Raw genomic sequence first — 13,933 nt, forward strand, 5'->3', positions numbered from 1 at the left:
TATATTATTGACATATAATCATATATATTATATAATATTATATAATATATATTATATAATATTATATAATATTATATAATATATATTCTATAATATTATATAATATATATCACATATTATGTTATTTAATATTATAGAATTATATACATTATATTATATATTATATAATTATATTGAATTATATTATATAACACTATATAATTATACATAATTATACATAATAAAATGCAATTAAATATAATTATATAATATACAATATTATATACTTACATATAATTATATCATATAATATAGTATCTTATGTACGTTATATAATATTATGTAATATAGATAATTATATATTATATATTATATAATATATTTAATTATATGTTATATATATTATAGAATATATAATATAATTATATATAATATGATATAATTATATATGATATAATATATATAATTATACACAATATAGTTACGTATAATTATATATCATATAATATAATATATATTATATTATATAATTATAATATTTATAATTATATATAGTAATTTCATAATATACCTATATATTATATATTATATAATTAAATTATATAATTAATAATTATATATAATAATTATGTAATATACCTATATGTTGTATATTATATAATTGTATTATATAATTAATAATTATATATAATATAATATGATATATAATATATAATTATATAAATATTATATGTAAATATAATTATAAAATATAATACATAAACATAATATATAATTTATATTTTAATATATATTATAATTATATTATATATAATTGTATTATAATATATTATAGAATTATATAATATACAATTATGTTATAATATATAATATAGTTATATAATATACAAATTATATTATAATATATCATATAATTTTATAATGTATAATTATATTATAATATAATCATGTAGTATGTAATTGTATTGTAATATAATTATATAATAAATATAATATATAATATGATTATATAACAAATATATTATAATATATAATATAATTATATAATAAATATATCATAATATATAATATGATTATATAACAAATATAATATAATATATAATATAATGATATAATAAATATATCATAATATATAATATAATTATATAAGAAATATATTCTAATATATAATATAATTATATAATAAATATATGATAATATATAATATAATTATATAATAAATATATTATAACATATAATATAATTGTATAATAAATATATTATAACATATAATAAAATTGTATAATATATAATTGTATTATATATAATGTATTTATAATTATGTATAAATTATATATAATGTATTTATAATTATGTGTAAATTATGTATTTATTTTTAGAGACAGAGTCTTGCTCTGTCGCCCGGGCTGGTGTGCAGTAGCATCTGCTGATAGGCACTTCCTGCCACCGTAACTCTGCTGAAGTGAAAACAACCAGTAGTTTCCACCTATCCTGAGGTGCATAAAATAATTACCATGAAGTATTCCATTCCATGTTTTGATCAATGATAAAGAGAAAGAGGTAAGGAAACTCAAAATCAAACAGCGGGCAGGGACGTAGTATGTGTATATATTTATGTGGTACGTGAGATATTTTGATACAGGCACAAAATGTCTGATAACCACATCAGAGTAAATGGGGTAAAAATGTTTCATTAAAAAAAAATCTCTTGGGATGCGTACCAACTTCGCCTTGAGAATGTATATTATAGGGAGAAAATGTAATGTCTAAACACTGAATAATCCTTCAGGCTAGGTTAATTGAATTTACCCATGGGTTGAAAACTTAGCTACTGGGTACGATGTTCAGTATTTGGGTAACCCATAAACTACAAAACCAACCCCCACCATTAAGCTGATATATCCATGTAACAAACATGTACATGTACCCCTAAATCGAAAATTTCAAAAAATGAAAACTCAATTTAAAAATGAAAATGTAATACATTTTTAACAAATTATAATGTAATGTATTCATTTCATTTAAAATTACAGAATTTAATTTCATTTTTAAAGGATTTCATTTGAAAATTAAATTAGAATTTTTGTTTTGAGACAAAGTTTCACCAAGGCTGGAGTACAGTGGCACCATTTTGGCTCACTGCAACCTCTGCCTCCTTGGTTCAACCGATTCTCTTGCCTCAGCCTCTCCAGTAGCTGGGATTACAGGCATCCGCCCCCACACCTGATTAGTTATTTTTAGTAGAGATGGGGTTTCGCCATATTGGCCAGGCTGGTCCTGAACTCCTGACCTCAGATGATCTGCCCTCCTCCGCCTCCCAAAGTGCTGGGACTACAGGCATAAGCCACAGTGCCAGGCCAAAGATTAAATTAGAATTTAATATAAAAACTAATTAACGGCCGGGCAAGGTGACTTATGCCTGTAATCCCAGTACTTTGGAAGGCCGAGGTGGGCAGATTGCTGAGGTCAGCAGTTCAAGACCAGCCTGGCCAGCATGGTGAAACCCCATCTCTACCAAAAATACAAAAAATATCCGGGCATGGTGGTGGGCACCTGTAATCCCAGCTACTCGGGAAGCTAAGACAGGAGAATCACTTGAACCCGGGAGGTGGAGGTTGCAGTGAGCCCAGATCGCGCCATTGCACTTCAGCCTGGGCAACACAGCAAGACTCCGTCTCAAAACAAACAAACAAACAAAAAAACATAATTAATTAAAATCATGGTAAACAGAAACTGAGATGTACAGTGACATGTAAAGGTCTCCTTCCTCATCCCATAAAACCCAATTTCTCACCACAAAACCATCCACTCCTTACACCTGTTGCCTTTCAAATACTTTTATTAAAGAACTGGTGGGGAAGGGAAAAGTGTGACAATTCAGAGTAGGAATGAGGATGGGCATTAAAAGAAAGGGACCGAAAGCCCAGGACTGCGCTTCATCTACATGTCAGCATTTCTGCCTGCCTGGCCAGCCTGTCTGCCTGCAAGGCCTTGGCCAGTCTCTCCCTGGCTTTCTTCACCCTCCTGGCCTGTCTCCGGATATCTGCAGGAGTCACCAATTGGCCAGAGAGGGGCGGTGGGAGCTGACAACCCATTCCTGGGGTTGGCCCCCCTGCCACAGCTGGAAACTGCCCAGGGGTGGGCTCAAGCGGGCTGTGGACACGCTCAGCACCAGCTCTGTCCAGAGATTCACTGGCCGTCCCCGCTGCAAGGATACTTAAGACGCTCTCCAAATGCAGTGGACTTGAACCTTCTCCTTGGCTGCTGCAGGGCTGCAGGGCCTGCAGTCTCCGGTAGGCGCAGAGTTGCTGCGGCTTCTCCAGGTGCTCATCCCCTTTTCTGCGTCTGACCTGGTTGTCAGGATGAGACCTGATCCTCGTCACCGGCCTCTGGAAGATGCAGCTGGTGAGTCTCATGGGGAGAGCAGACCTCGCAGCTCGTCTCCGATGGGCCTTGGCCATGTGGATTTCTCGTTTCTTCTGTAAAGCCCAGGGCATCATGTTTCTTTTGAGCTTCCCCTTTCAAAAGAAAAGAAAATGTGAAATTTCAACCAAATGGAGACAGGAGAAGATCAGCTGTGGGGGGCTTCTCTCAGCTCAGTGGAATCTTCCCACCAGCCTCTCTTTCTGGGGAAATGTGTCTCAAATGGCAGTGTACATCCTCAGGGTTTGCTAAAGTCAGATATGTGGACCTGAAGCCAAGTAAGTCTGGGGTGGACCCTAGAGTCTGCATTTCTCCGTGTGACCCTGATGCTGCTGGCAGGAGCTCCAGGCATTGACACTGGGTCCTGGGACCTCATCGGGCTGATGCGAGTCCAGGACTAAATGCTCAAGGTCATGACCCAGGGTCAGTTCCAGACCTTGTCCCTCCTCATCCTCCTCAGAGGACACCCCTCTCTTCTCTTCCCTGCCACTGTCAGCTACACACATGCTGGTGCCTCCTAACCCATCCCCAACAGGACACCGGGATCCCAGACGTCCCTGTTCACCAAGACCTCACGCTTCTCTGTATCTCTTTCTGCTGTGCTTCAGGACACAACATCATTTTCATAGCTCCTTGACTCTCTGGTTTCCAAAGAAATCGTGCACTCGCCACCTTAAATACTCACTGCCACACCCAGATCCCACCTTCACCTGAACACCTCCTGCTCATGAAGAAAAACCTCAGAAACACCATGTTTGCCTTCTGTTTCTAAGAAGCTCAATTAACTAGAGTTATACCAGGAGAGAATCTTTTGATGACATACTGAGAAAGATGATCAAGCGCCTCCTAAGATTTGACGTCCTTTCTTGCTCTAACTCAATTGGAAGACTCTAGTCTCATAAAGCTGTTTCCCCCACAAACCTCATCAGTGCACTTTCCATTTTAAAGCCTTCGTTTCTGTCCTTCTCATTTCATTTTTTGTTGTCCTGGCATAAAGATTAATACTACCCCTTACAGTACCCCTGGCATAAAGATTAATACTGACCCAAGATGTTCCCCTTTGGAGGGAAAATTATTTAGTCCCCTTAGTTACAGGGCAATTATGATGTGCCAAGCTGTGCAGTAGAACCCCTGATCCAGAAGTAAACTTCATAAATCACCACTCTGTTGATTTTCATCTTGGTGAGAAGGAAGACATAATAAACGCACTAAAAACAAATTTCTAGTGGAATATCAGATATAAGTAAGTTCCATGATGAAGAAGAAGGGAGTGACAGAGAGGGGCGGAAGGAGGAGAAACAGAGAAACAGAAAAGAAATTCACTACAATGAATCGTGACAGTGAGTTTAGGGAATAAGCAACTCATCATGAAATTTTACCAGAGAACTAATTTTTTGTGTTTTTTGTTTTTTTAAAAAAACGGACCAAGCAACTTCTGGTTCAGGAGGTTTCCAGAGAGGGAGACAATTTGAAGACTGCAAGGCCAAATAATACTTCTCCCCTTTCCTAGTGATGTTGGATTTTTTAAAAAAAATCAAAGCCATTATCCCCATACAGTTTCATGGGCAAAAATGAGAATACTTTGAACATTATTCAACAAATATTAATACCTGAGGTATAACTTTCCACAACATCCAGTTTTAAGAACAACCCACTGCTAACTGTAAAGCTGTCTTACAGAAAGAAAAAGGACACATGTGGACATTCCTGTAATCAATAAAAATCCCGTACTCACCAGAACAGGTGGGCTCGGAAAAGAGGTGAACGCAGGCACTCCCATAGCCGTAGAGTTTCTCTTGCTGACCCCACTCTTGAGAGGCAGACAACCCTTGGCTTGCCGGAAAATGCAGTGACTTCTGCATCTGGTTCCCCTTTTTATAGAGAAAGCGAGTGATAATGCAATCAGTGGATAATCCACAGGGAACACCCTGTCTCCGCCCATTGGATTTGAGGCATTTCTAAATCTGTATACAGAAACCAATGTGGTGTTACCTACACAGAGTGTGAGTAGAGAAAGAATTTAATACGTGTGTGTGTGTGTGTGGCGGGGTGGTATTTACAGTTAATATCAGCATTTTAGATATGTTTCCCTTTTTCTCCCAGTTTTCCAAACATCTTTGAATACTTTCTATAGAAATAGGAATGGAATTGTCTATGTACATCAATGTTCACGTAATATTTGATTTAATAACAAAAACTAAAGACCATTTCAATGTTCTTTAAGAAAAGAAAGCCCAAAACTTTTATTCACAATCCTATAGAATATATCACACAGTTGTTGCAAAGAAATTACTACTTTGGCCGGGAGAGGTGGCTTACGCCTATAATCCCAGCACTTTGGGAGACCAAGGCAGGTAGATCACCTGAGGTCAAGATGTCGAGACCAGCCTGGCCAACATGGTGAAACCCCATTTCTACTAAAAATACAAAACTTACCCTGGTGTGGTGGCATGCACCTGTAATCCCAGCTACTCGGGGGGCTGAGGCAGGAGAATCGCTTGAACCTGGGAGGGAGAGGTTGCGGTGAGCCGAGATCGCACCACTGCAGCTCAGCATGGGCGACAGAGTGAGACTGAATCTCAAAAAAAAAAAAAAGTTCTATTTTGTGCGTTTACTTTTAATATAATTACCAGTAAATATGAAATTGTTTCAATCATCTCATTTTTCCTAGGTTTTGACTTAACTGATTCACGTTCCTTTTGCCTTTACTTGACTGACTTTGAATCAAATATGTTTATTATTTTATTGTTATCTCCATGAACTTGCTAGTTACAGCCATACAAATCTGTGTAGTTATGCTAATAATTAAATCATATACTCTGATACAATTTATTACTTTAAACCCTCCCAAAAAATGCGAATACTTTAGAACACTTTTAATTCTCTTTTTAGCTGTTTCTGACTTTTGTATTACCATTCTCATGCATATTAATTCTACACATATTTTACTCTCCAGGAGACATTTCTAGTATTGCTTCATAAAGCAATATGCACTAATATTTACCTACAGATTATCTTGTGCATTCATCTTTGTTCCTTTCTGCATTTCTAGCATTCAATCTGGGATTACTTCCCTGTGGACTTGAGAATTCATTCTAGTATTTTTTTTTCTAATTCAATGCTGCTGACAACTAATTGTTTTCCTTTACACTTTTATTTAGGCATCTTTATTTGGTGGCAATATTGCTGTGAGGTACAGGTGTCTGGTTTGACAAATTTCTTTCAGCATATTAGAAATGGTGCCCCACTGATGTCTATCTCATTTTACCTGTGTTGAGATGTCAGCTGTCAGGCTTTTCCTTGCTTCTTTGGTTTCCACATTCTCTAAACTCTTTCTCGTTGTGATTGGTTTATAGGCCACAGTGTACCTCATTATTGCTTCCTGTGTATTTCCTTTGCCTGGAGGGTGTGGAGTCAATTGCATCTGTGGGTTGATGTCTTTCATTGGTTTGGAAGGTGCATATGTCTCCTTCACTTCTGATATCCATTCTTGTCCAAGTTCTCTCTACTCTTCTTTTAATCACATCCCACTTGTCTCTGAATTTTCCAATGTTGTTCATGCTTTGGTGGGAATATTTGCTCTTGAACCTTGTTCCACTTTGCTAATCTACCTTTTTTCTAGGTTCAGTCTCATTTTAATTTTCCCTCCTTCCTTCCTTCCTTCCTTCCTTCCTTCCTTCCTTTCTTTTTCTTTCTTTCTTTCTTTCTTCCTTTGGAGATGGCGTCTCACTCTGTCACCCAGGCTGGAGAGTAGTGGCATGATCTCAGCTCACTGCAACCTCTGCCTCCCGGGTTCAATGATTCTCCTGCTTAAGCCTCCCAAGTAGCTGACACTATAGGCACATGCCACCACACCCAGCTTATTTTTGTATTTTTTGTCGAGACGGGGTTTCACCATGTTGGCCAGAGTGGTCCCAAGCTACTGACCTCAAGTGATTCACCTGCCTTGGCCTCTCAAAGTGCTAGGATTACAGACGTGAGCCACCGTGCCTGGCCTAATTTCTTATACTCTTCGTTTCAGTTCTAAGTATAAAACACAGTAAATAGCTTTAATTAAAAACTAGGTAGAAGAACAGCTTCACAGTCAATGAGGAGACAGTCTGCTTTCTTGATACAATGAAACTCTAAATAGAAAGGAGAAAATTCAAATTTGAACCATTTTAAGATACATTAAGAGCCACTATTCATTCAAATACATCAGTAAGAGAGAAAGGGTGGAAAACCGGAGTGGGGGAAGAGGTGTTGATTCTGTACCCCTAGGAAAGTACATCAAGCCAGAGTATATATTCAAAAAATTTTAATATTTAAAAAAAAAGAATAATGTCAAACAAACAGAGAAAAATAATGAAAACACACTTGAAACTGGGTGAAAAACTTGAATGGATCCTACACAAAAGAATATAAACAAGTGACTGTAAAAAATTATCATTATTATTATTAATTTTCCGGTGGAGTCTTTTTCTGTCACCCAGGCTGGTGTGCAGTGGCACGATCTTGGCTCACCGCAACTCTGCCTTCTGGGTTCAAGCGATTCTCCTGCCTCAGCCTCCTGAGTAGGTGGGATTACAGGCTCCCACCACCACGTCCAGCTAATTTTTGTATTTTGAGTAGAAACAGGGTTTTACCGTGTTGCCCAGGCTGGTCTTGAACTCCTGACCTCAAGTGATCCACCCGCCTTGGCCTCCCAAATTGCTGAGATTACAGGCATGAGCTACCGCGCCCGGCCTTAATGACCAGCAAAATTGGAGCAAATGTTTAATTAACACTTTTAACTTCAGGGAAATGCTAAAAAAATAAAAATTACAATGAGAAACTATTATATAGATATCAACTTAGCTAAAGGGAAAAATGCAGAAACACCAAGTGCTGACTAGATTATGGAGGGACCAGTCTTTCCTGTAAGGATAGTGGGAGTTTAAATTGGAATAACCACTTTGGAAAACTATATGCAAACATCTATTAAAGCTGTATAGGGCCAGGCATGGTGGTTTATGCCTGTAATCCCAGCATTTTGGGAAGCAGAGGTGGGAGGATCGCTTGAGCTCAGTAGTCTAGAACCAACTTGGACAACATAGGAAGACCTTATCTCGACAAAAAATAAAAAATAAGCATCGTCAGGCATGGCGATGCCTGCCTGTAGTCCCATCTACTTAGGAGGCTGAAGTGGGAGGATCACTTGAGCCCAGGAGATCAAGGCTGTAGTGAGTTGTGATTGAGCTACTGCACTCCAGCCTGGGTGACAGAGCAAGACCCTGTCTCAAAAACAAAAGCTGTAGGCTGGGCTCAGTGGCTTACGCCTGTAATCCCAGCACTTTAGGAGGCTGAAGAGCACGGATTACTTGAGGTCAGGAGTTTGAGACCAGCCTGGCCAACATGGTGAAACCTCCTCTCTATTGAAAATACAAAAAAATTAGCCAGGCATGGTGGCGTACGCCTGTAGTCTCAGCTACTCGGGAGGCTGATGCAGGAGAATTGCTTGAACCCAGAGGTGGAGGTTGTGGTGAGACAAGACTGAGCCACTGCACTCCAGCCTGGGTGAGAGAGAGAGACTGTCTCAAAAGAACAAACAGGCGGTGGCTCAAGCTTGTAATCCCAGCACTTTGGGAGGCCGAGGCAGGCAGATCACCTGAGATCAGGAATTCAAGACCAGCCAGGCAAACATGGTGAAACACCATCTCCACAAAAGTACAAAAATTAGCTAGGCCTGATGGTGGGTGCCTGTAATCCCGGCTAGTTGGGAGGCTGAGGCGGGAGAATCGCTTGAACCTGGGAGGCGAGGGTTGCAGTGAGCCGAGATCGCGCCACTACACTCCAGCCTGGGCAACAGATCGATACTCCATCTCAAACGAACCCCAAAAGCCGTATAAACGTCTACCCTCTTCCCTTGCACACAGCATTTATCTCAACATTGTACATGCGTGCCCACCAATTTCATGTTCTGAGGGGCACAGAACCTGCAGTCATAATAGCTCTTGTCAGAAACCAGCCAATGAACAGCAGGAGAATGAATAAATACTGGGGCATCTGCACCCATCGGATCTTCTCACAGCAATCAGAGCTCACAAATGACAACTGGCACAACCTTAAGCCTTGATCTCTCAAAGCTGAGGTTAATCCAAACCCAAGACAGTGCATACCATGTGGTTCCCTACACGTGAAACAAAAACCAGCCAAACTAATCCTAGGTGCTGTTACAACAGAGGGTGCCTTTCTGGGAGGCAGGAAAAGGCACCTGGGGATGAATCCGCTATTCTATTCATGGATTTCAGTGCTGGGCATGAGTGCGTTCAGTTTGTGAAAGTTCATGAAGATGTACGTGTCTGATTTTTTGCACTTTGCTCTATGTAAGTTCTATGCCAATAACAATTGAGGAAAAGAGACTGAGATATAAACTCCCGCTTATGGCCAATCTGTAGCAAACTTCCACCCCATAAAAGCAACCTCAGGAATACCGCCTTGTATACTGGGAATTTGCCGAAAGAGTAGATTTCAGCTACTCTTTCTACACACACGTACACAAAGGTAATTACATCAGGAGACAGATATGTTCCTTTGCTTCATTGTAGTAATCATTTCGCTACATATACGTGTATCAAAACATCATGTATGCCTTAAATACATACAATTAAAAACAACACAGGCCGGGCGTAGTGGCTCACGCCTGTAATCCCAGCACGTTGGGAGGCCAAGGCAGGTGGATCACGAGATCAGGAGATCAAGACCATCCTGGGTAACACGGTGAAACCCTGTCTCTAGTAAAAATACAAAAAATAGCCGGGTATGGTGGTGGGCACCTGTAGTCCCAGCTACTTGGGAGGCGGAGGCAGGAGAATGGCGTGAACCTGGGAGGTGGAGCTTGCAGTGAGCCGAGATAGCGCCCCTGCACTCCAGCCTGAGTGACAGAGCAAGACTCTGTCTCAAAACAAAACAAAACAAAACAAAACAAAACAAAAAAACAAAAAAAAACCCCACACACCTGGGTGCAGTGGCTCGCGCCTCTAATTGCAGCACTTTGAGAGGCCGAGGAAGGTGAATTGGTTGAGGCCAGGAGTTCGAGACCAGCCTGGCCAACATGATGAAACCCTGTTTCTACTAAAAATACAAAAATTAGCCAGGCATGGTGGTGGGCACCTGTAATCTCAGCTACTAGGGAGGCTAGGTACATGAATCCCTTGAACCTGGGAGGTGGAGGTTGCAGTGATCTGAGATCACGCCACTGCACTCCAGCCGGGGTGAGAGTGAGAATTTGTCTCAAAACAAACAAACAAACACCCAACACCTGATAGATAAACAGATAAAAAAATACAATTTCTGCAGCCTTGGTCTCTGCAGTGACCACTCAGTTTTTTCTTATGATTTTTCATAATCTTTTCCTTGCGTAAATCCTCCTGGTTTGATCTTTGGGGATGCAGAGAAATACTGGCTATTTTGCCAATTTGGACCTGGGACTAGGAAGTTTAAGACACAATTGGGGCCGGGTGCGGTGGCTCACGCCTGTAATCCCAGCATTTCGGGAGGCCAAAGCAGGAGGATCATGAGGTCAGGAGCTGAGACCGTCCTGGCTCACACTGTGAAACCCCATCTCTACTACAAAATACAAAAAAAGTTAGCTGGGCGTGATGGTGGGGGCCTGTAGTTCCAGCTACTCGGGAGGCTGAGGCAGGAGAATGGCGTGAACCCACGAGACAGAACTTGCAGTGAGCTGAGATCGCGCCACTGCACTCCAGCCTGGGCGACAGAGCAAGACTCCGTCTCAAATTAAAAAAAAAAAAAGACACAATTAGCTTACAGATTTAATCATGTAGGGCAATTTCAAGGTACTGATGTCTCCCTCAGCACCTCAGCAAACTCCATTATACGGATGCAAATGATCCTGCCTGGGATCCAGACACCAGTCCTTTTAAATTTTACTGTGAAATTCAAATGAGCTGCAAAATCTGAGACCCCCTGAAATGACAGAAATGTCCTCTTCTTGACTTAGAAATGAAGGACTTAGAGTTCTTTTTTTTTTTTTTTTTTTTTTTTTGAGTTAGAATCTGGCTCTGTCACCCAGGCTGGAGTGCAGTGGTGTGATCTCAGCTCACTGCAAATTCCGCCTCCCGGATTCAAGCAATTCTCCTGCCTCAGCCTCTCGAGTCACTGTTATTACAGGTGCCCACCACCAAGCCTAGCTAACTTTTGTATTTTTTTTTTTTTCGAAACAGAGTCTTGCTCTGTCGTGCAGGCTGGAGTGCACTGGTGCGATCTCGGCTCACTGCAACCTCTGCCCCCCGGGTTCAAGCAATTATCCTGCCTCAGCCTCCTGAGTAGCTGGGATTACAGGCACCCGCCACCACGCCCAGCGAATTTTTGTATTTTTAGTAGAGATGAGGTTTCACCATGTTGGCCAGGCTGGTCTTAAACTCCTGACCTCAAGTGATCCAACCACCACGGCCTCCTAAAGTGCTAGGATTACAGGCGTGAGCCACCACACCCGGCCTAATTTTTGTGTTTTTAGTAGAGATGGGGTTTCACCAAGTTGGCCAGGCTGGTCACAAACTCCTGACCTCAAACGATCTGTCCGCCTCGGCCTCCCAAAGTGCTGGGATAACAGGTGTAAACCACCCTGCCCTGGCAGGACTTGGAGTTCTTCAAAATAATAATAACAATAAATTCTGTTTGGGAGGCTGAGGTGGGCAGATCACTTGAGGTCAGGACAAGACCAGCCTGGCCAACATGATGAAACCCTGACTCTACCAAGAATACAAAAATTAGCTGGGCGTGGCTGGGCGCGGTGGCTCATGCCTGTAATCCCAGCACTTTGGGAGGCTGAGGCAGGTGGATCACCTGAGGTCGGGAGTTTGAGACCAGCCTGGCCGACATGGTGATACCTCGTCTCTACTAAAAAAAATACAAACAATAGCCGGATGTGGTGGCAGGCGCCTGTAATCCCAGCTACTTGGAACTTGGAAGGCTGAGGCAGGAGAATTGCTTGAACCTGGGAGGTGGAGGTTGCAGTGAGCCGAGATCATGTCATTGCACTCCAGCCTGGGCAACAGAGCAAGACTCCGTCTCAAAACAAACAAACAAACAAAAAAAACCCAATTAATTAAAATCATGGTAAACAGAAACTGAGATGTACAGTGACATGTAAAGGTCTCCTTCCTCATCCCATAAAACCCAATTTCTCACCACAAAACCATCCACTCCTTACACCTGTTGCCTTTCAAATACTTTTATTAAAGAACTGGGGGGGAAGGGAAAAGTGTGACAATTCAGAGTAGGAATGAGGATGGGCATTAAAAGAAAGGGACCGAAAGCCCAGGACTGCGCTTCATCTACATGTCAGCATTTCTGCCTGCCTGGCCAGCCTGTCTGCCTGCAAGGCCTTGGCCAGTCTCTCCCTGGCTTTCTTCACCCTCCTGGCCTGTCTCCGGATATCTGCAGGAGTCACCAATTGGCCAGAGAGGGGCGGTGGGAGCTGACAACCCATTCCTGGGGTTGGCCCCCCTGCCACAGCTGGAAACTGCCCAGGGGTGGGCTCAAGCGGGCTGTGGACACGCTCAGCACCAGCTCTGTCCAGAGATTCACTGGCCGTCCCCGCTGCAAGGATACTTAAGACGCTCTCCAAATGCAGTGGACTTGAACCTTCTCCTTGGCTGCTGCAGGGCTGCAGGGCCTGCAGTCTCCGGTAGGCGCAGAGTTGCTGCGGCTTCTCCAGGTGCTCATCCCCTTTTCTGCGTCTGACCTGGTTGTCAGGATGAGACCTGATCCTCGTCACCGGCCTCTGGAAGATGCAGCTGGTGAGTCTCATGGGGAGAGCAGACCTCGCAGCTCGTCTCCGATGGGCCTTGGCCATGTGGATTTCTCGTTTCTTCTGTAAAGCCCAGGGCATCATGTTTCTTTTGAGCTTCCCCTTTCAAAAGAAAAGAAAATGTGAAATTTCAACCAAATGGAGACAGGAGAAGATCAGCTGTGGGGGGCTTCTCTCAGCTCAGTGGAATCTTCCCACCAGCCTCTCTTTCTGGGGAAATGTGTCTCAGATGGCAGTGTACATCCTCAGGGTTTGCTAAAGTCAGATATGTGGACCTGAAGCCAAGTAAGTCTGGGGTGGACCCTAGAGTCTGCATTTCTCCGTGTGACCCTGATGCTGCTGGCAGGAGCTCCAGGTATTGACACTGGGTCCTGGGACCTCATCGGGCTGATGCGAGTCCAGGACTAAATGCTCAAGGTCATGACCCAGGGTCAGTTCCAGACCTTGTCCCTCCTCATCCTCCTCAGAGGACACCCCTCTCTTCTCTTCCCTGCCACTGTCAGCTACACAGATGCTGGTGCCTCCTAACCCATCCCCAACAGGACACCGGGATCCCAGACTTCCCTGTTCACCAAGACCTCACGCTTCTCTGTATCTCTTTCTGCTGTGCTTCAGGACACAACATCATTTTCATAGCTCCTTGACTCTCTGGTTTCCAAAGAAATCGTGCACTCGCCACCTTAAATACTCACTGCCACACCCAGATCCCACCTTCACCTGAACACCTCCTGCTCATGA

The 13,933-nt window shown here is 41.9% G+C and overlaps 2 protein-coding genes across 2 annotated transcripts; both read right to left on the reverse strand.

Moving 5' to 3' along the window:
• Positions 1-2,386: 2,386 nt before the first annotated feature.
• Positions 2,387-3,493, reverse strand: LOC129394735 (putative methyl-CpG-binding domain protein 3-like 3). The gene has a single exon (XM_055103672.2). It carries the CDS (start codon positions 3,477-3,479, stop codon positions 2,916-2,918), a length of 564 nt encoding a protein of 187 aa, XP_054959647.1. The 5' UTR covers positions 3,480-3,493; the 3' UTR covers positions 2,387-2,915.
• A 6,434-nt stretch (positions 3,494-9,927) lies between these two features.
• On the reverse strand, positions 9,928-13,666 carry LOC129394666 (putative methyl-CpG-binding domain protein 3-like 3). Its single transcript, XM_063600102.1, has one exon. The coding sequence runs from the start codon at positions 13,277-13,279 to the stop codon at positions 12,716-12,718; it is 564 nt and encodes a 187-aa protein (XP_063456172.1). The 5' UTR covers positions 13,280-13,666; the 3' UTR covers positions 9,928-12,715.
• Positions 13,667-13,933: the final 267 nt, after the last annotated feature.

The sequence above is a fragment of the Pan paniscus genome, chromosome 20 (genome assembly GCF_029289425.2).
Source record: "Pan paniscus chromosome 20, NHGRI_mPanPan1-v2.0_pri, whole genome shotgun sequence".
NCBI classification, from domain to species: Eukaryota; Metazoa; Chordata; class Mammalia; order Primates; family Hominidae; genus Pan; species Pan paniscus.

What these genes read in the sequence shown, in the direction of transcription:
- LOC129394666 (XM_063600102.1), bottom strand. Translation starts at nt 13,279, where the DNA reads ATGATGCCCTGGGCTTTACAGAAGAAACGAGAAATCCACATGGCCAAG.
- LOC129394735 (XM_055103672.2), bottom strand. Translation starts at nt 3,479, where the DNA reads ATGATGCCCTGGGCTTTACAGAAGAAACGAGAAATCCACATGGCCAAG.